Below are 24899 nucleotides of genomic sequence, written 5' to 3' on the forward strand. Positions count from 1 at the left end.
GCATGGCACCAATGGCTATTCATAGCATTCGCAGGAAACAAGATAACATTTGTACACCATCTAAGTGAAATATAGGATAGTGTAATGTGAAATAATTCTTAATATTCCCCTCAAGGAAAAGGGCATACTTTATAAAACATTATTGCTTTAGATCTTACAACAATTGTATCCATGAGAGAAAATAACCACAATTCAAACTTTCACCCAATCTATATACAAACCATGTTATAAATTATATTAAGCACTATACAAAAGCATAGACACTGAAAATGAAAGAAACATGTGGTTTATGATGGAGAAGAACCCTTATCGCTTCTATTTCCCCATTATATATAGACATTTACAATTAGTTGTGGATATGAACACAAGCCATCCCTTTCTCCAAAGTTGAAGTAATTTAGTGTTGCTTATACTACCATAATATGAAATATTCTAACTCATGAGCATGCAATAATAATACTTCTACCAGATCATATGATTCATAAGACATCTCCATCCATTATCTTCCATAATCTATTTTGCATACGAAACCTTCACATATAGATTGACCAACTTTGAGAGAATTTATTTTGTATACAAAACCTCCTCACATATAAACCGACCAACGTTGAAAGGCAAGGACTCTTAGAGTATTCCTGAAAGAATCAATCATTATTAACATTGCAATCCTTGTTTAAGAGCTTGGTGGTATAGACAGTTAATCTCCCTCTGCACTTCCACAAATTTCACATGTCCCATCCAATTTCTGCGAAAAAATAAATAAAAAAACCTCAAAACCATGTTCAGCATCTTTTGCAAAGCTACCTTTCTAGAATTAGACTAGGACCACCAACCAAATATTCATTTGTTGTGATCCGAGTGCCAAGAGCAGAAAAGGTGTACAACACCTTTGAGCCTTTACCTTGGAGTAACAAGTTGTTTGCTTATGGTCTTAAGTTCCAAGCATCATAACTATAAAATCATGCAATTTGGAATTGGTTTCCAATGGTGATAAGTTTTAATTGGGCGCCATTATAGTTGCATATGTTACGTAAGTTGCTTTGTTTTTTGGGCATCTTTTGTGTTATAACATATGATTTACTATATTGTTTACTGTGAAAATGCATTTTGAATGAATAGTGTAACTGATAGCCAGCATAGGCAATGATCACATACACTTTAGAATTTGTAAGTGCAGATTAGTTTATTGACTTGATCTGTCTGTATTGTAATCTCTCCAGCTGCAAATTTTATTCTGATAAATGCATTGTATCATGCTTTATAATCAAACATCAGTATAGTAAGATTAAAATACATTGATGGTTAACTTGCAGCTATAGTTTTGGTCGTTTTACAACTGGTTCAAATAATGCTAATAGCTATGCTAAAAGAGAGAGTTTGGCATCATCAACTTGGCAGGTTGGAAATTTTTGAAGCTCCATCTCTCCAAATAGAAGGGAATTCATCTTCTTAATCATCAATAACCTCAAGCCTTTTATATTATACACATTGCAATATTCAATCTTCTACGCTGGAAGTCAATCAATTCATCATTTGGGAAGCAAATTTTGAATCCCTCTATTATGGGATTTTTCTACAAACTTGAAGGCCCCAGTGAAAAAATATTGCCCCTTTTATTCCTTCCTATGAAACATCCCTTCAACCTTGGCTTCATCATACAAATTATCACCTACATTATTTGTTGAGGTAAAATGAATTACAATAATATTGGCTTGCTGTAAAAATGTTTTCCTATCATATTAAGCAAGTGCTCTAAATAATGAGATCTATCCCAGTTGGAGCAGCTCAGAAGTTTGTTTCAAACGCTTGCCAAAGAAACAGATGGGAATCCTACAGTGGATTCAAATTTGATGCAAACCCGTGTGGGCTTGGAAAAGAGTTCATGTTCTGATCATCGGAGTCAAAAACCATCCTGTTTTTTTGTTTCTGGTATCGATTGGTCCTTGCTGCAACAACCAAAGCAAACTAGTGAGAGGGCATACAACTTGCAAATCAAGCAGACAATTTTTCAACAAATAATTTTAATTGCCAACAAGAAAGTAATAACCTTTTCTATTAGAAGACGGTAAATTTTGTCATTGACTCTTTGAAGATTATAAGAATTGAAGTAACAAAGTCTCAATAATGATGCATCATATGGATGTATACAATATTAAGCTCCACAGTTGACACAAGAATAATGTACGTTTTATACAGTAAACATCCAAACAACTTTTGACATCCTATTGAGCATGGATATAATTGTAATAAGGACAGCATTCATATTCAGTTCTATGTAGTACAGGAGAAGACATGCTTTTATTGCCTTCTGTGTATGGCAATCTGTCTATCCAAATTGCAGCCATCATAAGTTTTTCATGTCATTCTCTGCAATGTTTTTCCCTCCTCATTTTCTCAAGGTCCCACTGTTGATTTTTTAGGCAGCTGCAGCCAATATTCCCAGCTACAAGTCGGCTGAAATAAATGGGGGGAAATTAAAAAAAAATTGAAATTTCAAATTGTTCAAGTGCCCGTTCCCACCTCCCCTCCCCCAATAAATGGAGGGAAATTAAATAAAATTGAAATTTCAAATTGTTCAAGTCGTCACCCCTACCGCCCCTCCCCTCCCCCAAAAGTCAAGTCAGCTCACTTAAAGACGCACCACTTGGGGGCAACCTAACCACTATATATTGCCATTCGACCTCACCTCTTGGAGACCAATTCGAATCATCACAAGATCATCTATTCTTCTGTTTACATGTACCAATGAACTGAGTAAAGAGGACGAGATTTCTGAGTAAGATATTTTTCTGTGGCAGCCAAGTTTACCTTGCATCTGACCAGCATTGACCAAACCTTCTTCTGGGCAGTTTGACTGCAGGTTGGTCAAAGTTCTTCTGGGCAGTTGACTGCAGGTTGACCAGATTTCTGAGCTGTAGAAGGGAAAAATCCAGCCCTGTTGACCAGGGTTGACCAAATTTCTGAGGCAGCAGCAGGAAGGCCAAAAATTTGGTCTATAGACCAGGTTTGACTTATTGACTTCTGTGGTCTGTTTGACCTAATTTTATTTATGAATATCAGATTGAAATTTGCTCAACTGAAGAATTTCTCTAGAAAAGATTGCTCGATTTTCTCCGGAGTGTGGGTTTCCTAGGTGAAAATTTGTCTCTTTGTGTGCATGGCTGTCTCTTTATGATTCTACTATCATTATTGCATTAATGTTGAGATTTTTTATGTATAATTTCTTAATGATGTATGTGACATAAGTGAAATTGGTTAAAGAAATCATTGGAAAGTAATTATCAGAATAGAAGATCGGATTTCTCCTTGAAATATCAAACACCCACTCTCACAAATAGATCCTCTTTCCAAGTTTAGGGTTGCATAATGCATTTTAAATTTTATCATGACATGTTTTTGCACAACTCGAACTCGTATAAGACTTGTTTGGTTATTGACTCGGTGACTCGTATAAGAGTCGGAAATGACTCATATAAGACTCGGCAAAATACAGAGAAAAAAAAAAAAAAAAAACTCAAAACATGGTAAATTTTAAGCACAAAAAAAAATTAATGACATCTCAAATCATTATAAGTTATAAAACCACAATATATGCAATAATTTATAACATCATCTCATAGCTATGATAGTACAACATAAGATATTTGATTTCTGTAAGCAAAGAAATTGGATAGTGAATAAAAAAAGGAATCATGATTCCATAATCAAAATGAAAAATGACAGCAAGTTCAAAATTCAAATACATGTCATAAATAATAAGTCATAGTTTCATAACAATATTGAGTCTCATGCACGAGTACGCCTAGAATAAGCCCTCGAGGAACTAGTGTCAAGATCGAAAGTTAAAGCATTTATGAGGCAAGAGTATTTGGAGTTTTTGTTTGAGATAGCAAACCAAAGAGATCCTTAGTCTCTTCATCAAGCCAACTCAAATCAGGAGACTCCTCCACAACCTACTCACTCTAAATCAATACTATCCAATAAAATTGGATCTAGATCCTTTGGTCGCAGTTATTTTATAAGCATTTGAAGGTTGTAGTAAGATGAAAACCAACTTCTCCAACTTCAAATCATTATAAGTTATAAAACCACAATATATGCAATAATTTATAACATCATCTCATAGCTATGATAGTACAACATAAGATATTTGATTTCTGTAAGCAAAGAAATTGGATAGTGAATAAAAAAAGGAATCATGATTCCATAATCAAAATAAAAAATGACAGCAAGTTCAAAATTCAAATACATGTCATAAATAATAAGTCATAGTTTCATAACAATATTGAGTCTCATGCACGAGTACGCCTAGAATAAGCCCTCGAGGAACTAGTGTCAAGATCGAAAGTTAAAGCATTTATGAGGCAAGAGTATTTGGAGTTTCTGTTTGAGATAGCAAACCAAAGAGATCCTTAGTCTCTTCATCAAGCCAACTCAAATCAGGAGACTCCTCCACAACCTACTCACTCTAAATCAATACTATCCAATAAAATTGGATCTAGATCCTTTGGTCGCAGTTATTTTATAAGCATTTGAAGGTTGTAGTAAGATGAAAACCAACTTCTCCAACCTCATGCTCCAACCTAATTCTCTTTTTGTTGTGGATGTGCTCAAATATCAACCAATTGCGCTCACAACCAAAAGCACTGTAGGGTTGACTCAGAACTTTGATGATGAATTATTGTAATTGTGGTGCCTTGGAGCCACAATCTATCCAACAATGCTCTATAAAACAAATAACAAGAAGATTATCAATTTGCAACGCCAAACATATAAAAGACAACTAGCAAAATTACAAGCTAAGTTCTAACAATTTGCACTTACAAGGCATTTTCTTATGCTTGAGGCATTGGCTTGAGATGAATCCAAACATTCCAAATGCTTCCTTATACATATCTCTTTGCATGTTGATTTTGTCATGAATATCATGATCTGAGAACATCTTCTCAATGCATATCATGACACCTCTCATCACTTCGGATCTTTTTGAATGTTAGACCCCTCATTATAGAATAAGCTCAGATTGGGATATCCTCTCACTGCATGCAATGGTGAATGTAGCTTCTTGTCCTACCTGGAATCAATAATTTCCCATAAAGGGAGATATTTAGATTCATCTCCCTTGTAGAATGTCTTGATGGCCTCTTTGGCCCTGTCCATGCCCTCATAAATATATCCCATTGCAAGTTTCTCTCCATCCATCAATCTCAAGAATTTCACAACGGGCTCAGTGAAGCTAACAATCTCAGTGACTTTCTCGCACAAACTATCACCTATGAGAGATGATTTCATAGCCAACACTTCTAGTTTTGTGCTATCTTTCCAAAATAGCCATTGTTGGCTACACAACATTCTTCTCAAAGCTTGGTACTCATACAAAAGGCTTTGGAGGGAAAGAAAGTTTGTAATAACCGCGTGATAGTTGGGCGACTAAGTTCATCCTCTGTGAATTCCCTCATAAGGTTCAACACACAAGCATGGTTATAAATATACTTGGTAATTTGTTTGCACTCTTGCACAACATCTTTGTTAAGTTTAGGTATGTTCTATGCTAAAGAAATTTATTTAAATTTTCATAGTTAGCAATCACATCAGCATTAAGATAAACTGCAGATAGAACATAAATATAAATCGCATAAGACAAGCCAAGACAAGAGGACACAAGATGTGGCGTGAGGCAGGGACAAACCCCACAATGTGTGGGGAAACCCTTTGATCAAATCTTCTTTTATCTTCAAAGTTCAGTAGAGAAAGAGAGAGAGTACATTTACAACAGAATTCAACACTTTGACTTATCTAGATCTAGCATAGATCATTTCATATAATGATGAGATCAGTTGAAGACATTTTGCTTCAACTGATTCTCAAGGTGACTTTTTCACCTACCATCGTTCTGCATCTCGTCCATTTGCTGCACCTGACCATGTAGCACCATCATGTTGTATCATCGTGTTGCTCATGATAATTGTGCTACCCACACATCATGTTGTCCATGACCTCATACATCATGCTGCCCATGTGTTGTGTTGCTTCACGATGTTGCCCATTCATTACACAGTGCTGCATCCAAGTATCACTGAGCTGTTCTCAACATCATGGATCTGCACCTATCTGATGTGTACTCAATGACTGTTATGCTGCTCTTATTATACAGCATCATGTTGCTACTTCAAATCAACGAGAATTTTGAGAATGACAGATCTGGTCTTTTCATTGTAATATACTCCTTCAGTATGTTGTGGGGTTAGTATTGTTGTAGGGTTTCATTGATCCCATTCATGGAGGTGATTATCACCAAGGAGGTTACAGAGATGAAACCCGAGTTCTGTTCCTCTCATTATAACGTATACATGTGCCCAAATGAGAAGTTTTGTATCTCCTTTTGACAGCATGAACAAATATCATAGTTGTGCTCCATTTATAGCATTGTAGGAGTTTTGTTGATGGAGTCTTCACTAACTGCGAGATTAGGGTCTGCGTGCCTTCTAAGCTTGCGTGGATATACTTGCGTGGATCATCCTCATCAGCGGCGTAGATATCCTCATGACTGTGTATGACTGCGTGGAATATTATATGAATGCCTAACGTATATATTTAGCATATATATCCAGCGTATGTACATAATGTGTTGTATGGACTGCGTATAGCGTGGTTCCATATTGCGTATATATGTGTGTTATCATATACCGTGGTTCTATATATGACTGTGTATAACTGAACGTGAACAACTTATATAACATTAACAGCATTTGATATATGACATGAACAGCATTGGATTTTCCATGACTGTGTGAATATAGTGCCTTCATTACAACGTATAGATTTTCTGCTTAACGTGTGGATAGGGTCTTCATTGAACAGCATATTGATTGTCTGCTCAACGTGTAGACACTGTGGCTTTACCATATTACAGCGACTACCCTTCATGTAACTGCGGCTACCCTTTTGTGACTTGTATGGACAGCGTATTCGTATTAGGGTTGCATAGCGTTGTTTCCAAGAACTGCGTATAAGAGGTCATCATGAACAGCGTATGAACAACATATAATTGTCTTCCATGAACAACATATGTGATAGCGTATAAAGAGTCTTTGTGCCTTGCGTATAGCTGTGGTAGGGCTCCTTCCATCTGCAGCGTCACCATGAACAGTGAATAAGGTTATGACTGCATTAGATTTAGGGCATCATCAAACTAGGTCAATGTATTCCTTTTGTGACTCTCCTCCAAAAACCCAAGACGTGGAGAGGAGATCACATCAAGAATGTGTTGAAATGACTTCAAGTCTTCTATATTTATACTAAAACATATATGATGAATAGCCATGACGTTTGGGCTTCTTGAGCCTACGTAAGCGCTGGTCGGCTAGATAATAAAACCATAATCTAAATAAATTCATATCTCCATAAGTACATATCGGAATCGGATGATCTTTGGATCAATCCTACACCTCTCGACGAGAGGGATCCAATAAAAATATCAGCTGCCATAAATACGCTGACCCACATGGATTTTGGCCCTAGTTGCCAATTTAACAATCTTGCACCCACTCTAACTTCCTAATGTCCTCCCGTATAAATTCTATGAAATGGGTCACGCACAGAGTCCAAAATATGATGGGATATTTGACACAAAGCAACCTTCCAGCTACTACAATTTGTTGCATTGTCTATGATTACTTGGATAACATTTGCAACCCCAAATTCCTCAAAAACCTCATCCAACAATGTAAAAATCAAATGTGCATCTATTACATGTGTAGATGCATCAATCGATCTTAGGAACACGGTTCCTTTAGGGCAAGCTACAACAAAATTTATTATTGTTCTACCCCTTATCTGTCCACCCATCAGACATAATTCTATAACCTGTAAACTTCCAGGATCTTTTAATACTCTCCAATTGTGCTTTGACACACTCGAGCTCCTCATCTAAGTCTTTCCCCCTAAGTACATTATAAGATGGGGCTTAGTATCCAGGGTCAGCAGTTGCAATGGAATCCACCATGGGTTGATAAAAATAAGACTTTGCATAGTTCAATGAAAGATTATTATGGTAACAAAACCTCCTCACTTCCATATCTACCTCCTTCCTCTTCTTTTCATTAAAACTCTACAAGGTTGGTTGAGATCCTGGACTTGTATGAGGAAGGAAGAAAGGAAAGGTTATACTCTTGTTTGCCACAATAGTTGAAGAGGAGCTACCTACACTTTGATCCAGTGGTGCCATATGAGATCTACCTATCCCAGAAACATCAACCTTCATTCTTTCCCTCTTACAATTTTGTTCCTAATGGCATCCAAAGAAGCTTCCATTTCAACAGTGACTTCTAGAGGTCAATTATCACAAAACACCACACCTTTGCTAAGAATTTTAGCCAAGTGGTATTTTAGAATGTTTATGCCCGCATGCATTGTGGCATTGCAATAATTGCACTTGACTTGGTGGTCATCACCGGGATAGACTCAGACACAATGTGCCCATGCCAAATCACAACTACCCTTCAGTGGTGTTACCCACAACCAGTGGGTGACCCCATAAGAGAAATTTTCTCCTAGATTTGTCTTCAGCCAGCAACCCTTCACAGCGACCAATGTAGTCGATATGCCATTTGATTTCCATTCCCTGAGCTAGTCATACGTCCCTTGCCCATATGTCGAGAGCATATGTTTGAAAGTGGACCATTCAATCCTAAAGGTACGTTTTTCATTGTATAATTGAGTGCTTATGCTTGGATTTCCTTCGGTAATTTGGGCATGGATTATTGGGGGACTTGGAAGGAGGAAGGGTTTTGACTGTAGTTTTGTTCCCTCACTTTAAATGGGGGTTAATCCTCAATACTAGTCCCATGGGATTTCCCCTATTAGCTCATAGCTTTAGGAAGGGAACTACTTGGGAAACCCTAATTTTGGTAGCACAGTCCTGTTTTCCCATCTCACATTTTTCACTTCTATCTGCACATTACAAGCCCTATTTCATCATCTTCTCTCTCTGGGTCCACATGACCACTAGGTCCACAAGACTCTGGTACACCCCCTCCCCTTGTCCACATGTTTGGGTCGGGCCTAGAAATGCATCTTCTCTCTTTGGGTCCACATGACCACTAGGTCCACAAGACTCTGGTACACACCCTCCCCTTGTCCACATGTTTGAGTCGGGCCTAGAAATGTTTCCCTGCAGATTGATGCAGCTAAAACAAAAAAGATAAAAGCATATCATGGCAACAAATGAAAGAAAAAGAATATTATAAAATGCAAAAGATGGTCGAGACACTATATTAGCACATGGGCACAATCCAAACATGAGCTCTACCCCTTCATTATGGCCATCACCCTGGTTCACAGGGCCCCATGAGTGCCCCCACATCATTAAGGAACCCATGCATGTCCCTACTCCTGGTGGGCAATGAACAACCCTATATTAAGAGGGTAATAACTGCTAATCTAAGAAACCAGATTCGTCCAAACCCCCTGGCATGTCCTAAATCCCATGAATCGAACACGATTCGCTAGAACATGTGTCCCATGAGCGTGTCCGACGTGTCCTAAAGAGTGGGATTCAAGGGACACGCGAATCCTGACAGGGTGTCCAGCGTGTCCCGATTTCAGGACACGTGTCCCGATTTCAGGACACGTGTCCCTTAAAAAAGTGTGACGTGCAATTAATAAAAATCGATTTGGGTTCATTTGGCACTCATTCTTGAGTGTGTCTTATGTTGTGAGTGTGTGGGAGCTTGTAGCAAAGGGTTTGGGGGAATTTTGGAGGTGATTCAAGCAATAGGTAAGTGCATTTTGCTTCTATTTTATTTTGCATTTTTATTACAGCGGTTTTCATATGCATTCTTTTTAAAAGTTCATGCATTTTTTCTTTATTTTTTTACAACATTCATGGCTCAATCAAGGGCAGCAAGGAAGGGGCAAAGGAAGGGGAAGAATGTCCCCATTGGTGACTTCATACTCTTGTTGCTAAAGGAATTGGAGCACATAAGGAATTTGTATAGTGTCAAGAAGAACAGGCTTGAGCAGTCCAGGGCAGAGACAATGGTGTATGTGTACACCAGCATTCGTTACAGGCAGAGGGATGAGTGGTTGAAGGGAAAGAAAAAGATGTGGGATGTATTTCCTAGTGATATGGGTTTGGGCAGTAGTGTTGAGTAGGCATTGGCCAACTTGTATCTTATCTTAATGATGATGATTTTGGCCAACAATGATGTTGATTTTGATGATGATGATTAATGACTCATGAGCTACCTATTGCCTTGTAGTTGTTTTGTATTTGCTATTTCTATTTGCCATTGGCATTGCTACTACCTATGTAACACATCTTGATTTTGATGACTTAATGAGAAAACTACAGTTTATTGTCTTTCTCCTATTGGATCATTGATGAATCTATCACAATCGTATTTTTATGCATAACGTTACTTTGCAAAATTTACAAATTTTAAATTTACAATGTAGAATCCAGATCCATGTCTGAATTTATATCATGAATGAGAATTTATGTTAGAAATATCTAATTTTTAATATATATATATATAACATGTCCTATTCTGGGGAGTCAACGTGCCCGTGTCGTGTTGAAGAATATAGGGCAAAGTACAGTAGTGTGATTCTTAATTATTGAATAACAATTTGTGGAGTCTTTTTACTTTTCATGTTAGCTTATTCTTCTTCTTCTTCTTATTAGTGCATATGTGTGTACTTCATCAAACTGCTACCAAACACAAAAACAAGAACACAAGATGTTGGCTCTTTGCTAGGGCCAAAACCTCTCTACTCTTGAGAGGAAAACCCTTTAGTGAATTTATCTTATTGAAGCTTCTATTGATCAATGCCAAACCCTAGACCCCTAACAAGGAGATCCTCCAAGCACAAACCAAGTCTTCACCCCTTTCTGCACCATATACTCCAACACTTCTTTCGGCACTTTGTTTCCCAGCACTTCGTCCTCCTTTCTCCGGCACTTCGTTCTTCTTTCAACTTGTTAGTAACCTTGTTGTACTTGCTCTAGAGAAGATGTCTTTCCCTTATAATGATCCCTTCACTCTCCAACCAAAGAATCTTTTCATGACTGTTAAGGGAGGGTTTTAATGACAACAGAGGCAACCTCCTATTTCCTCGCACGTGTCATTGTAATGGGCTTTAGGACAGCCCTATTACCTTCGTTCTTCTTCCTTACTTCTTCGCTTGAGTGAGAGGCACTCTAGATGTATGCACTTGGCCCAAATGATGAAGTTTATAGGACTGTGGTAGAGGGCTGTTATAACTACAAAAAGACCCTCTGCTCCTTCGCATGTGTGGCTGTTTTCTGCCCTAGAAAACAGCCCTGCACCTTCGCTGTCCCTCCTTTCTTCGCTACACCCTTTAGACCTTTTTCCTCGACTTCCTTCGTTCCTCCTTCACTTCTTTCTTTTGCAGATTTCAGAGCTCAATTGGTGCGTTGTATGAGTGGACAGCCTCTATAAATAGAGTTTTGTCCCTCTTCTTTTAGCCGACTTTACTGTCCATAAGGCTGACTTGACTAGCCGCTTGTAGGTTTACTTTGAGGGCTGTTTGTAAGCCTAAGGGCTGTTTGTAAGCCAACTTTGAGGGCAGTTTGGTGGCTAATATTTTGAGCAGAGTTCAAGTATTTTCCATGGTGTTGTAGCATTCTTGAAGGTGCCATTGCATAGGAGTAGACTTGACTTTGCTTGGAGGTTTCCCTTTGACTTTCATATATATTTTATACATAGTGTAACATGCCTTGACTATTTGACTCACCTATAGCACTTTGACATGTGCTAGGCCTACTTCAATGAGCAAGAAACTCATTGACATATATTATAAAATAATATTTCTCTTCTTGAATAAGTACAAATATCAAAAGTACATTTATGAAGACCGACCCTAGTTACACTTCCTTCAACACTCCCTCTTAAATAGGGAGGTATTCATACAACATTACAAGGCCTTTGGCTATTATCAATCTTGAAGAATTCACATAAAAGAAACCAGATCAGCAATCCATCTGTTATAGCATCATATCCATCAGCATTGTCATAGTGCAAGGCCATCACTAACAGCTCCATCTCTTAACGAGACCATGAGCTACAATGTTGGCGAGACCAATGATTTATAGACACCTTCATCATTGTCTCTCAAGGTACATACCCACCCAAGTGTTCTCCAAGTATGACCTTCTAGGACTATTCTTATCTTGGGTTCCCAGCCCTCAAAGAATCTCGGTCCTCTTGCCTACTCTTGTCTTGGATGCCCTACACATCCTCAAAGAGTACTGGATGCCAAATGATTACCTAATCCTCCCATTCTTTCTTCCCAAATGAAGACAAGAATGTTGTGTCTATCTTGTGTCTACATTTCGATTCATGGCCTTATCTAGATTTACGGCTGTCAGTTCTGATATAGTGCATGACCCATGAAATGGAAAACACAATTGTCACTCCTTTGTAATCAAGGGTGATTCAAAACTCCCTCTTGATCAGGGACCTATCAAATCTCCCTCTTAACTGGGGACTCTTTCCTTCATCAGCAACTTCTTCTTTGTGGGTCTTTCAACTGCTTGATCTCCTTTCTTTCTTGATGTCATGAAGTCTTTGTTCGAACTTCTTCCAGGTAGGGCACCATCCATCGATCACTTTCCTTCTTGGTTTGTCATGTCATTGCTTCGTGGAAAGTGACTATCACATTTTTCTTATCATCTTGGCTACTCCTTTTTCATCTTGTCCATGCTTCAGAATACTCTTCTCATGGATGCTTCATTGTATTTGCTTGATTACATGTTTTGACCTAGTAGCCCATCATGACTTCATCCTGATATTGCTTCAAAATTGCCTTTTCTTTTGTTGGATGGCTTCTTCATCACGACATCCCTGTAGAGTAGAATCAATTATCTGCACCTTTATACATCCAAGGCCTTCATAGGTGTCAAGGGTCCTTTCTTCCTTTATCAGAGTTGCCTTGCCTTCTTTTGGGAAATATCTTTCAAGGCATTTTGTCAGATAGTGATTGTTGGTGATCATGGTGTTCTTCACATGCTTGAACTCTTTCTTCATTTGCTTCTTCTCAGATAGATATGTCAATCATCTAATGCTTCTTGTGAGAACATTCCTTCATTGCTTGCTTTCTGGACTTGTCAGCATTTCTTCTTGCTTCTTAGTCAACAATCTTATGCTCCTTATGTGAGCATATTCTTTTGTTGACCTTCATTGCATTGTGGTACATGCCTTCGAGCATGTTCTTGGTGAAAGAGATTCTTTCATGCTTGATCATGTTATAGAACTATACCCATGACTCAATAATATACAAATGATAACATGACTTAAACTTTGATGCATACATACCTCATCTTGATTCTCCTTTGATCATCCTTTGGTGTGGCCCTTCTTGCTTCATCTTAGCTTGCCTGCATATCATTCTTTTCTTGAAACCCATGAATGGGATTCCCAATGAGACATTTGCTTTGGTTCATGAACCTTCTTTTGAAGATTCCAACATGGGATCTTAAAGATCCTTGCCTTGCAAATGTTTCCTTTCTTTTGATGATGTAGGTCTTCTAAGATTCTTATCATGATCAATTTTTCTTTCATCACGTATAAGGTCCTATACTAGGTATGCTTCTTCTACACGAATATCTTGAGCTATATATGCCATGCTCCTATATTCTAGAAGATATTTCTACTTATGCATTTTTGTTCTTATCATAAATGCTACATCTACATGAGTATCTAGAACTCTATGTACATCATGTTGCTAGATTCTAGAAGATGTTTCTAGCCATGCAATTTTAATTATTTCCTGCATGCTCCTATTCTACTCAAAACTTTGAAAGAAGTCTAGAAATAAAGAGTTTGACCTAGTCATAGTAGAGATCTGGAGGATCTTCCTTCTTTCGCTTCTTTCCTTCTTCTTTCATCTCTTAAGTTATGTGAGCTTCTTCCCTCTTCCTTTTGTTGTTGTCCTTTTTAAGCTTAGGACAATTCCTTTGTAATGTACATATTCTTGGCATCCAAAACATTGGATTTTGGACATGTCTTTGTTGTTTGTTCTTCGTGGACCAAACTTGCCAAATTTACCCTTTCTTTTGGCCATGGTAGCAAATGCTTGCTCCTTTGATCCCACATCTTCCTTTACCTTAAGTCTGGTTTCCTTTGTTCTGCATAGAGACCACATTTCACTGAGAGTGGTTGCTTCCTTCTTGGCATATATGCTTGATGTGAAGTTTCCCCACTCCTCGAGTAGAGCATTGAGTACTACAGTTGTCATCTCTCTGTCAAACATGACTTTTGTTGATTTGTGGTAGCATCGGATGTGCTCTAGCCATGAAAATTGGTAGAGAAGCTAAGGCACATAGCATCTCCAAGACCCAGAAATGGTTTGGGGAAATTCCACCCAGTTGGAGAAATATTAAAATAATTAATATTTTTAATGGGGTTCCTAAGTCTAAACTTAGGAAAATTAAAATATTAATGGGTATTAATATAAAACTAGGTGAGAATGTTCTAAATGACATGGATCAAGCCAAATCTAATCCTAATCGTTGAAGACACAACAGGAAAAGTATAAGAGGAGGCTTGAGGGTCAGTTGGAGACACACCAAATTGATCAGTTAGTTCGATTTTCTGAAACAGGGTTTTGCTGAGAGAATCAGACCAGTGATCTATTGCAGTGAGGGACAGTTTGGCACGAGGCCGAGAATACATAGCAGAGAGGTAGAGATAGTGCCAGAGAGACAACGCAGAGCCTAGAGAGGCTAACGCAGAGGCAGCAGGATGCTACGCAGAGGCAGTTGGGTGCTACGCAAAGGCAGCTGGGAACCACGCAGAGGCTAAAGAGGCCAACGTGGGTGACGCAGAGGATCTAAGAGTTGACCCAGAGGCTTCAGTAGCTGTGTAGAGGCTAGCAGAGATGACGCGGTGCCAAGAGGCAGCGCAGGAAGAATTTTCGTGGGGCAGACTGAGTGCTGGTAAGCCGGGAAGGGTGACGCATTCCCTGCAGAGTGACGCAGAGCAGTGGAAGTTTCCATAGTTGATGTGGAATCGTTCATCCGGTGATTGATCAGCCAGAATATCTGTCTCTGAGGAGAGGTGCTACTGCCGAGAGCATTCTCTGTTGGGTGAGCCACTTCTGGCACCCTAGTTGTATTCAAAAACTGCATAATAATAAAACCATCATATCTACTGCACTGATTTTCCCACGTTGGGTTTTTTTTTGGGGACAATTATCCAAAAATAACAGTGTCACTTGTGTGTTTGTCTCAGTTATTTCAGTTGTTGATTTGTATATGAGTTAAGGCTACATTTCTATTTATTTCAGTATTTATATTTATAAATAACTTGTTAATGGAATAAACAAGTAGGAGAATTGAAGGCACCAGCAGTAATCTGAAGAATTTGTCGCAGTAGTTCTCCCGAGAGACAGTGTTGTTCCAGAGCAAAAGCAGCAGAGAAGTGAAGTAGAGGGTCTGCATCATCATTTTGAGCCAAAAGGAGGGTCAGCACAGAGGCAGAGAGGAGCAGATCAGACCTACACAGTGCCCAATCATCTTTCTCAGCAAGGAAGGATTGGCGTTGTGGCCAAGAGGAGCAGATTTTGTCATTGTTGGGATTGTGAAAAGCCTGAAAGGCTCAGTTTCTTCAGTTGTCGGGGCTTGAGGAGCTGTGGGCAGATTGTGATTGAGAAGCTGGTGGGGTGTTCTTTCTGTCGGTGTAGAACAATACCCAAGGCGATAGAACCAAGGTAGAGGGAGTCCCTACCTTGACGGATTTCTAGCCAAGAAATCCAGATCCAAGTTGCAGTTGCAAGGAGGATTGGAGAGGAGTGATTCGACATTTGGTGGGAGGATTTTCAATAGGGAAATTAGGACTTAGAGGGAGATTTCCAGGAGGGAAGTCGAAACATAGAGAGAGTCCAGAAGAGGAGCTGAAATGGCAGTGAACGGACTGAGGGATCAGGACAGGTTGGACGGGGCTTACAACATTTTCATCTAAAAGTCCAGGATCCTCACAGTCCTAGATCGACATCACATCAAGGACTTTGACTTGAGAACCGTGGCTATCCCGGTCGACCCAGCTGAAAATGAGAAGTATGAGGATGCAATGGCGAGGGCGAAGTGCATGATCCTTGACGGGGTCAAAGATCATGTTGTACCACATATTGCTGAAAAGAACACAACAAAGGAAATGTGGGATACTTTGACAACCTTGTATCAGGGCACTTACGTGTAGCGGAAGATGTTATTGGAGAATCAGTTGCGGTCGTATCAAATGCAGAAGGGAGAGCAGATAAATCCGTTCCTCCTCAGATTGCAGGAGATTTGTGACCAACTTACTTCCATAGGGTCTACACCAGATCCGGAGTTCATGGTGAGGACCGCCCTGAATGGAGTCTCCGAAAAGTGGGAGACATTTGTCCAGGGCATTTTGGGCAGAGCTAATCTTCCAGGATGGGCGGAGATATAGGCAGCTCTTCGCCAAGAAGAGATCAAGAGGTTGACCAAGGGAGGGAGTAGTTGCAAGGGAAGTCGCATCAAGAAAGAGGAGGAGGAGGAGGATGTGGCTCTAGCATCTGCGGGACAGCAAGGGAAGAGGAAGGAGGACGTCTCCAAGGTGAAGTGCTTCCATTGTGGGGAGTTGGGATATTATGCATCCCAATGTCCACGGAAGAAAAACAAGGGAGAGGCTTCCAACTCCAAGGCAGCTCCAGCTAAGGTGGAGAAAGAGGTCGAGACTGATGACGACTTTGCCATGAGTGCGCATGCACCTCTAGAGAAGAGGTGGGGAGACATCGAGTTGTAGTCAGGACTAGAAACTAGGGGCAAGATCCTTGAGGTGCCCAAACTCTTGGATCATATCCGGCTACGGGAGCCCTTAATCACAGTAGCAGAATGACAAATTTCGAGTGGAGCGAAGTGTAGTGGAGCAGCAAGGCAGTGCTTAGGTGCAGAAATCTGAGGCAGCGCAGTGGAGGTTGTAGCAGTGCGAGAGGCATAAAGGTGCTTGCAGCAGCGCAGTGGCAGCAGAGGAAGCACAAAATAGCAGTAGAGGCAGCTTCAGTTTCACGAGGCTTCCAGACTGACTGGGATGTCAGTATTTGGGAGAATTCAGTTACCTACTTCTCGATAACTGAGTTGCAGTGCAGCAGTTAGCAATGGCAGTGTTAGGGGCAGCATGGGCAACACATTGAGAGGGAGCTACAGTACAGATGTAGCAGTGGCAGTGGTAGTGTCATGGGCAGCGGTACAGGAAGCAACAGCGTAGATGATGTGAGGCAACAAGCCAAGCATTAGCACAGGTACCAGTGCAAAGGATTAGTGTGATGTTTCAATGATGGAGCATTACTAGAGCACATTCATCGCTAAGAGGAAGTGTTGATTTGTGGTAGCATCGAATGTGCTCTAGCCATGAAAATTGGTGGAGAGGCTAAGGCACATAACATCTCCAAGACCAAGAAATGGTTTGGGGAAATTCCACCGGTTGGAGAGATATTAAAATAATTAATATTTTTTATGGGGTTCCTAAGTCTAAACTTAGGAAAATTAAAATATTAATGGGTATTAATATAAAACTAGGTGAGAATGTTCTTAGCCGTTGATTAGGGACTTAATCTCAGTCGTTAAAGACTCAACAAGAAAAGTATAAGAGGAGGCTTGAGGGTCAGTTGGAGACACACTAAATTGATCAATCAGTTCGATTTTCTGGAGCGGGGTTTTGCCGAGAGAATCGAACCAGTGATCTATTGCAACGAGGGGTAGTTTGGCACAAGGCCGAAAATACATAGCAAAGAGGCAAAGATAGTGCCAAAGAGACAACACAGAGCCTGGAGAGGCTAACGCAAAGGCAGTTGGGTGCTACACAGAGGCAGTTGGGAGCCATGCAGGGGCTGAAGAGACCAGTGTGGGTGACGCAAAGGGTCTGAGAGCTAATGCAGAGGCTTTAGTAGCTGCATAGAGGCTAGCAGAGCTGTTGCAGGGCCAAGAGGCAGCGTAGGAAGAATTTTCGTGGGGCAAACAGAGTGCTAGTAAGCCGAGAAGGGTGACGCAATCCCTGTAGAGTGACGGAGAGCAGTGGAAGCTGTCATAGTTACTATGGGATCGTTCATCCAAAAATTGATTAGCCCGAATATTTGTCTCCAAGTAGAGGTACTACTGTCGAGGGCATTCTCAGTTGGGTGAGCCATTTCTAGCACCCTAGTTGTATTCAGAAACTGCATAATAATAAAACCCTCATATCTACTGCACCGGTTTTCCCGCATTAGGTTTTTCTAGGGACAATTGTCCAAAACTAACAGTGTCCCTTGTGTGTTTGTCTCAGTTATTTTAGTTGTTGAACTGTATATGATTTAAGGTTGCATTTGTGTTTATTTCAGTATTTATATTTATAAGTAGCTTGTTAATGGACTAAACAAGTAGGAGAAATCAAACCGGATAATGCAGTAGGGATTTCTAACATCTCAAACTTAGAAATTTCAACAACTTCCCCAAGCTCTTGAAGTTGATCTCTTATTTCAGATATTTTCATGAAGTAGGGAGTTATTCCTTCCTTTGTTATCTTCATCTTGTACAGTTCATTCCTCAGAGATATTACTTCTCCGGTTGTGGATATCGAGAATAACTTTACTAACTTATCATAAATTTCTTTTGATGTCTCAAACTTGGAGAAGTAACAAATGAGAGAGTCTTTGATTGATTCTATCAGAATCCTTTGAGCTCTTGTCTCATCCTTATTGTCCTTAGCTAAGGCTTGAGTCTGTTCCCTAGCGGGGATAGCGATATTCCCTTTGACATGCTCTAGGAGTTCATTCTCCTTGAGTAATAGATCAATCCTCTTCTTCCATGCAAGAAAGTTATCGGTACCTACCAATTTATTGCTTTCCTTGCAAAAAGACATTAATGTATATTCAGAAGGGGACATGTACTTACTTGATAGATTTTGAGATGTAATGGATTTGCTTCCTCCTTGAAGGCTTGTTGGCTTGTCTTCCTTAGATCTTGATGTTCTTCAAGTTTCCCTCTTCAAGTGGACTTGCTTGATGATGAGATTTGCTTGATGACTTGTAGCTTGATGTAGGTCTTGCTTCAATCTGCTCTTCTTTGTAGGTGCCTTTATGTAAGGCTCTTCTTCTAGCTTTGTAGACCTCCTTGATGAATGATGGATTGTAGAACCTTCTTGTTCTCCAAGTGATTGAGACTTCTAGGCTTGATGCTTCAACTTTGTAGATGTTTCTCCTTGATGAGTATTCTTGAGCTGCCCTTTCCTTGATATGTCACCTTCGCTCTGAGACCATGTTGAAGAATCTAGGGAAAAGTAGTGTAGTGTGATTCTTCGTTACTTGATAACAATTTGTGGAGTCTTTTTACATTTCTTGTTAGCTTATTCTTCTTCTTATTATTATTAGTGAATATGTGTGTAATTCATCAAACTGTTACCAAAGCACAAAAACAAGAACACAAGATGTTGACTCTCTGCCAGGGCCAAAACCTCTCTACTCTTGAGAGGAAAACCCTTTAGTGAATTTCCCTCACTGAAGCATCTATTGATCAATGCCAAACCCTAGACCCATGACAAGGAGATCCTCCAAGCACAAGTCAAGTCTTCACTCCTTTCTACACCATATACTCCAGCACTTCTTCCGGCACTTTGTCCTCCTTCCTCCGACACTTAGTTCTTCTTTCAACTTGTTAGTAACCTTGTTGTACTTTCTCTAGAGAAGATGTCTTCCCTTATAATGATCCCTTCACTCTCCAACCAAAGAATATTTTCATGATTGTTAAGGGAGGGCTGTTATGACAGCAGAGGCAGCCTCCTATTCCATCGCACGTGTGATTGTGATGGGCTTTAGGACAGCCCTATTACCTTCATTCTTCTTCCTTACTTCTTTGCTTGAGTGAGAGGCACTCTAGATGTATGCACTTGGCTCAAATGATGAAGTTTATAGGACTGTGGTAGAGGGCTGCTATAACTGCAGAAAAACCATCTCCTCCTTCGCACGTGTGACTGTTTTCTGCCCTAGAAAACAGCCCTGCACCTTTGCTGTCCCTTCTTTCTTCGCAGCACCCTTTAGACATTTTTCCTTGACTTCCTTCATTCCTCCTTCACTTCTTTATTTTGAGGATTTCAGAGCTCAATTGGTGCATTGTATGATGAGTGGACAGCCTCTATAAATAGAGGTTTCTCCCTCTTCTTTTAACCAACTTGACTGTCCATAAGGCCGACTTGACTGGCCGCTTGTAGGTCGACTTTGAGGGCTGTTTGAGGAGTGGACTTCCTCTATAAATAGAGGTTTGTCCCTGCTCTTTAAGCCGACTTGACTGTCCATAAGGCCGACTTGACTGGCTGCTTGTAGGCCATCTTTCAGAGCTGTTTGTAGGCCATCTTTTAGGGCAGTTTGGTGGCTGATTTGTTCAGAAGACTTTCAATATTTTCCATGGTGTTGTAGCATGCTTGAAGGAGCTTCTTGAAGGTGCCATTGCATAGGAGTAGACTTGACTTTGCTTGGAGGTTTCCCTTTGACTTTAATATATATTTATACATAGTGTAACATGCCCTTAAGGCCTTCAATATTTTCTCTTGACTATTTGACTCACCTATAGCACTTTGACTTGTGCTAGACCTACTTCAAAGAGCAACAAACTCATTGACATATATTATAAAATAATATTTCTCCTCTTGAATAAGTACAAATATCAAAAGTACATTTATGAAGACCGAACCTAGTTACACTTCCTTCAACATGTCGGACACTCAAATTTTCATGTCCTGCATGTCTCGTGTCTCGTGTCCACTGTTGAATTTCCAAGACCTTGGGTCTAGGTTAGAGTCTTAAAATCACTGACGCTACTTTGCACAATGGAAAAATAAAACAGTGAATCACATATGCACAAAATACACTGTTTTAATCAAAATTGTACAATAATGTACAATCACCAATCTTCGTTATATTAAACCAAATCAGAATAATACAATAATCTATTGTATACAAGATATAATGATATAGGTCGTTGCAACTTCTATGGCATATCTTGTCTTGGCGGTCATTCGCTCTCGTACTGCTCACTAGTAGTGCCTTAGTCCATCAAGGCATCTACACATCGAGACTCCAAGAGGGTTGCCTCCTATCACTCACGTCCGCTATAATGAACAGGAGCTCATCTCTCTAGGTTGGCCAATACCCGAGCTCCAATCTGCCTTCCAGTAGCCTCTTTTGTCCATCAAAGAGCTACACATAAGGCTGCAATACTACACCCAATCACGCACCAAGAACTTCCTTCTTGTCTGCTGCTCTAGTGCTACTTTAGGTAGCCAACACGCTGCCCTCCAATAAGCTCTAAGGCACCCAATCAATCACTGATGAATATGCTCCTAATATGACACTTCACCACCTCAGAATGTCATATACATGGCATCAACAGGCTGCTCAACAAACTAATCCAATCTGGTCACACCTTGACCCAATACATCTCCACAAATATTGTTGTTTCACCTTGTTGCATTGTTGCACCACTAGTTAGGGCATCACCTACAGCCCTTCTCCTCCATGCAATCAACAACACAGCCCTCTAAAGACTGCGGTTCTCCAAGGGAATAACCCTCGACACCTACATTGCTCCTTCTGGCCTTGTTTAACGGAAAAGGTAGCACCAAGAAGTAGCCTTGTTGCGGCCTAGCACAACAGCCACTATGGCCTTCGGCCCCCTCCAAAGCTCCTCCAAACAGCTCTGATTTGCCCTCCATATCTGCAGCCTTCCCTTCCCAACAATCCACACCCAAGACAGCGCTCAAATAGTGCTTAGACTTCCATGTTGTCACCTACAGCAAGCTAAAACCCTTATGTTGTCCTTGGCTCCTCCACGTTGTTCCTTCTAGCTCCTTTGCTAAGGCTAAGCCTCACGAAAATTTCAGAGCTCCTCTTGGTGATGTATTGTCACACTTGGATGCTTAAATGACTCCAATACACCTTGTATTTATACTCATACAAGGGCTCCAACAAATTGATGAGGAGACCAATCTATTGGACTACTTTTACACCAAGCCTGCATGACTTGGTAACCAATAATTACCTTGTCAACTTTAAAAATTCATTTCTCTCTAACAACAACTCGGATTCAAACTATTCTAGATGCGTTGGAATCGTATCGTCGAGCAATATCATCCTCATCCATCACATGTCGTACCTCCATCACGATTTTGACCCAAATCACGATGGGTGCAAAACCTCACACTTGGGTTCCAAGACCACAAGCTTCCCTTGTGGTGCTTTGCTCTCCAAACTCTGAACCCTAGGGCTTGCAGTACCTCCCAAGCTACACAAATCAACACTCCCTCTTAGCAAAGGAGGTACTTCCAAGACTAGGAAGTATTGCATTATCATCACTGCTCGCAACACTTGCCCAACTCTTGGCACTCACAATCACAGCAATCCCTGTATGGTGAACTGCACCCTTCACGAATGTGTCGATGTCACTGCTAGAAGCAACCTGCTTCTTATCCTGTAATGTCTTCCACTCTCTCCACGATTCCTTCTTGGCAGTTGTAGGAGCACCCTTACTCACCACTGACCACGCACTCTTCTTGGGTTGCAAAGTCTCCCTCTAAATCTGCAAGCTCCCTCTCGAACTAGACTCCCTCTGAGTCTCTAGAACCTAGACCTTCTCGAGAAGGTGTACATTCTTCTAGGGAACCTATACCTACTCCTTTGAAGCCTGCATCTACACCTGCTCCTTTGAAGCCTGCATCTGCACCTGCACCTGCTCCTGCTTCTCTGGAACCTGCACCTACTTCACCTGCTTCTTTCCATGATCCATGGGCTTGGCCATCAACCTGTAGAGACCATGCTCTCTAACTCCAAGTACAATCCCATCAGACTTAGAGCCTCTGAGCTTGAGTCTTTCCTTCCCATCCTAGAACAAGACTTCAAACCCTTTCCTCTAATCATCGAGATAGAAATCACGCTATATCTGAGTCCTGGTACAAACAGTACATCCTGGACCCGCATCATACATCCTATCTCCATCCTGAATGGCACAACACCCGATCCTCGGATCTCTAACTGACTCTTGCCGCAAAACACCATGTGCCACTTGGAGTCCCATCCAACTAGAGTCTCAAAAACCTCCTGTGACATTGTCATATGCTTCATGGCACCACTTTCCACGTACCATCCATCCTCAGTGATAGTACTTTGCGAGAAATGAGAAATCATAGCAAAGTCCTCCTCTTCCAATCTCCTGGAGAGATCATCTATCTCTAGTGAAGTGGAAACACTGACGGCCTGCTTTCCTTTCTTCTTCTCGTCATTTCCCTTCTTCATCTGACATCTCGACAAAAAATGACCCATCTCGCCACAGTTGAAACACTTGACTTTACTCAAGTCCTTCTTTCGCTTACCCTTCATTAGTGATGCAAGTGCCATGTCATCATCTGAAGCCTTCTGCTTCGGATGAAGATCATCGTCTCACAATTCTTCTTAAATGAAGTCATACCACAGCCTATCCAAGTCTGGCAGCTTCTCCCTGGCAACAATCTCTTTGATGAAGGGCTTCTAATCCTCGGTGAACCCTTCCAAGACAATCGTTACCATATCTCCATCTAAGGTAGACACACCAATGGCAGCAAGCTCATCCTTGGCCTGAGACAATCTAGTCAAATACAAGATCACGCTTTCACCCTTTATCATCTTGGTGGATTTCAACTTATCTTCCAATACCAGTACCCGGTTCTCGTTCTTATTCTGGAAAAAATTCTTAAAAGCCATCCACATCTCATGCGCATTGTTCTTCCTCGACAATTGAGGTATTAGGGCATCCCTCACACCATCTAGGATGATCAATCTCATCCTCGCTTCAAAATCTTCATATATTTCCAGCTCCTTAAGGTTGGTTGGCTGCTTGATCTCTTTCTCGGCGAACTCCCAGAGCCTGTTGACCTATAAGACCAACTTGATCCTTTCCTTTTGTTGTAGCGGCTATAAACATCCTCCAAAATTTTGCCTTACCTTCGTTTTGGAGCCTCCCTACCAACCATCCGTAGCAGCATGTCTTGCACTGCCCAAGTACTTATGCTTTCAGTTGAGTTTCTTTGGCCTATCAGCTTGTGTCCATTAGCTTGTTTGTCTTTCACCTGCAAGCTGACTTCTCGTCACTTGGTCTTCAACTGGTTCTTCTACTGACTTGGAGAATTGCGCAGAACTGGAGGGCAAAAATCCTTGCTCTCTAGAATTGCGCAGAGCATCAAGGCAATCAGCCTTGCTCTCCAAAATTGTGCAGAACATCAAGGTAGCCAGCCTTGCTCCCCAGAATTACGCAAAGCATCAAGGCAGCCAGCCTTGCTCTCCAAATTTGCGCAGAGCATCAAGGCAACCAATTGCACAAAGCATGCAGGTTGCCTTCCCCTTGAAAATTGCGCAGAGCAGCCCATCACCGACCTTGCTCTCAGAATTTGTGCAATTCTGGCTGGTAGCCTAGGCTTCAGTCCAGAAATTGCGTAAAGCTTGAGGGGCAACCAGAGCCACTCAACCCGAAAATTGCGCAGAAGTCATCCCAAGGCTTGCTGTCCATTGCATGTGCTCTCAAGTTGACAGGTTCCCTCCAGGACTGTGCAATCTTGCCTTGCATGCATCAACAACTTTTTCCGCAAAAAGAAAAAAAAAAAAAAAAAAATAGCAAAAAGCATCCCTAGATTTTAAGGATCTAATTTTAGCAACTGGGGTTTACATGCAAAATCCCTTTTAGAAACCTCTCGCCAAGTGTCATTTTTTCTTAGATATGTGGCATGCTCGTCATAAGCCTCAATCTTATAAAAACTATTTATTCGACGCCTCAAAACTCATTCCTCACTTTCAATCTTGGAGCTCTGGTATTCCCAACGCACCTAGGAACCTTTGGCACACTCATCATAGCTTTTTTC

At 40.7% G+C, this 24899-nt stretch overlaps 1 protein-coding gene across 1 annotated transcript in view; it reads right to left on the minus strand.

The window, feature by feature from the left end:
- Window positions 1-1201: 1201 nt before the first annotated feature.
- The window catches only part of LOC149172988 (Di-glucose binding protein with Leucine-rich repeat domain-containing protein), a 167897-nt gene continuing 144199 nt past the window's right edge, over window positions 1202-24899 (minus strand). Inside the window, exon 8 of the mRNA XM_089424477.1 lies at window positions 1202-1946. Within this exon, the coding sequence (XP_089280603.1) occupies window positions 1831-1946 (116 nt within the window). The 3' untranslated portion in view covers window positions 1202-1830. The remainder of the gene's footprint in view (window positions 1947-24899) is intronic.

Source organism: Pinus tabuliformis, chromosome 4_2 (assembly GCF_031772625.1).
Source record: "Pinus tabuliformis cultivar Carrire ecotype Pingquan chromosome 4_2, CPIR1, whole genome shotgun sequence".
NCBI classification, from domain to species: domain Eukaryota; kingdom Viridiplantae; phylum Streptophyta; class Pinopsida; order Pinales; family Pinaceae; genus Pinus; species Pinus tabuliformis.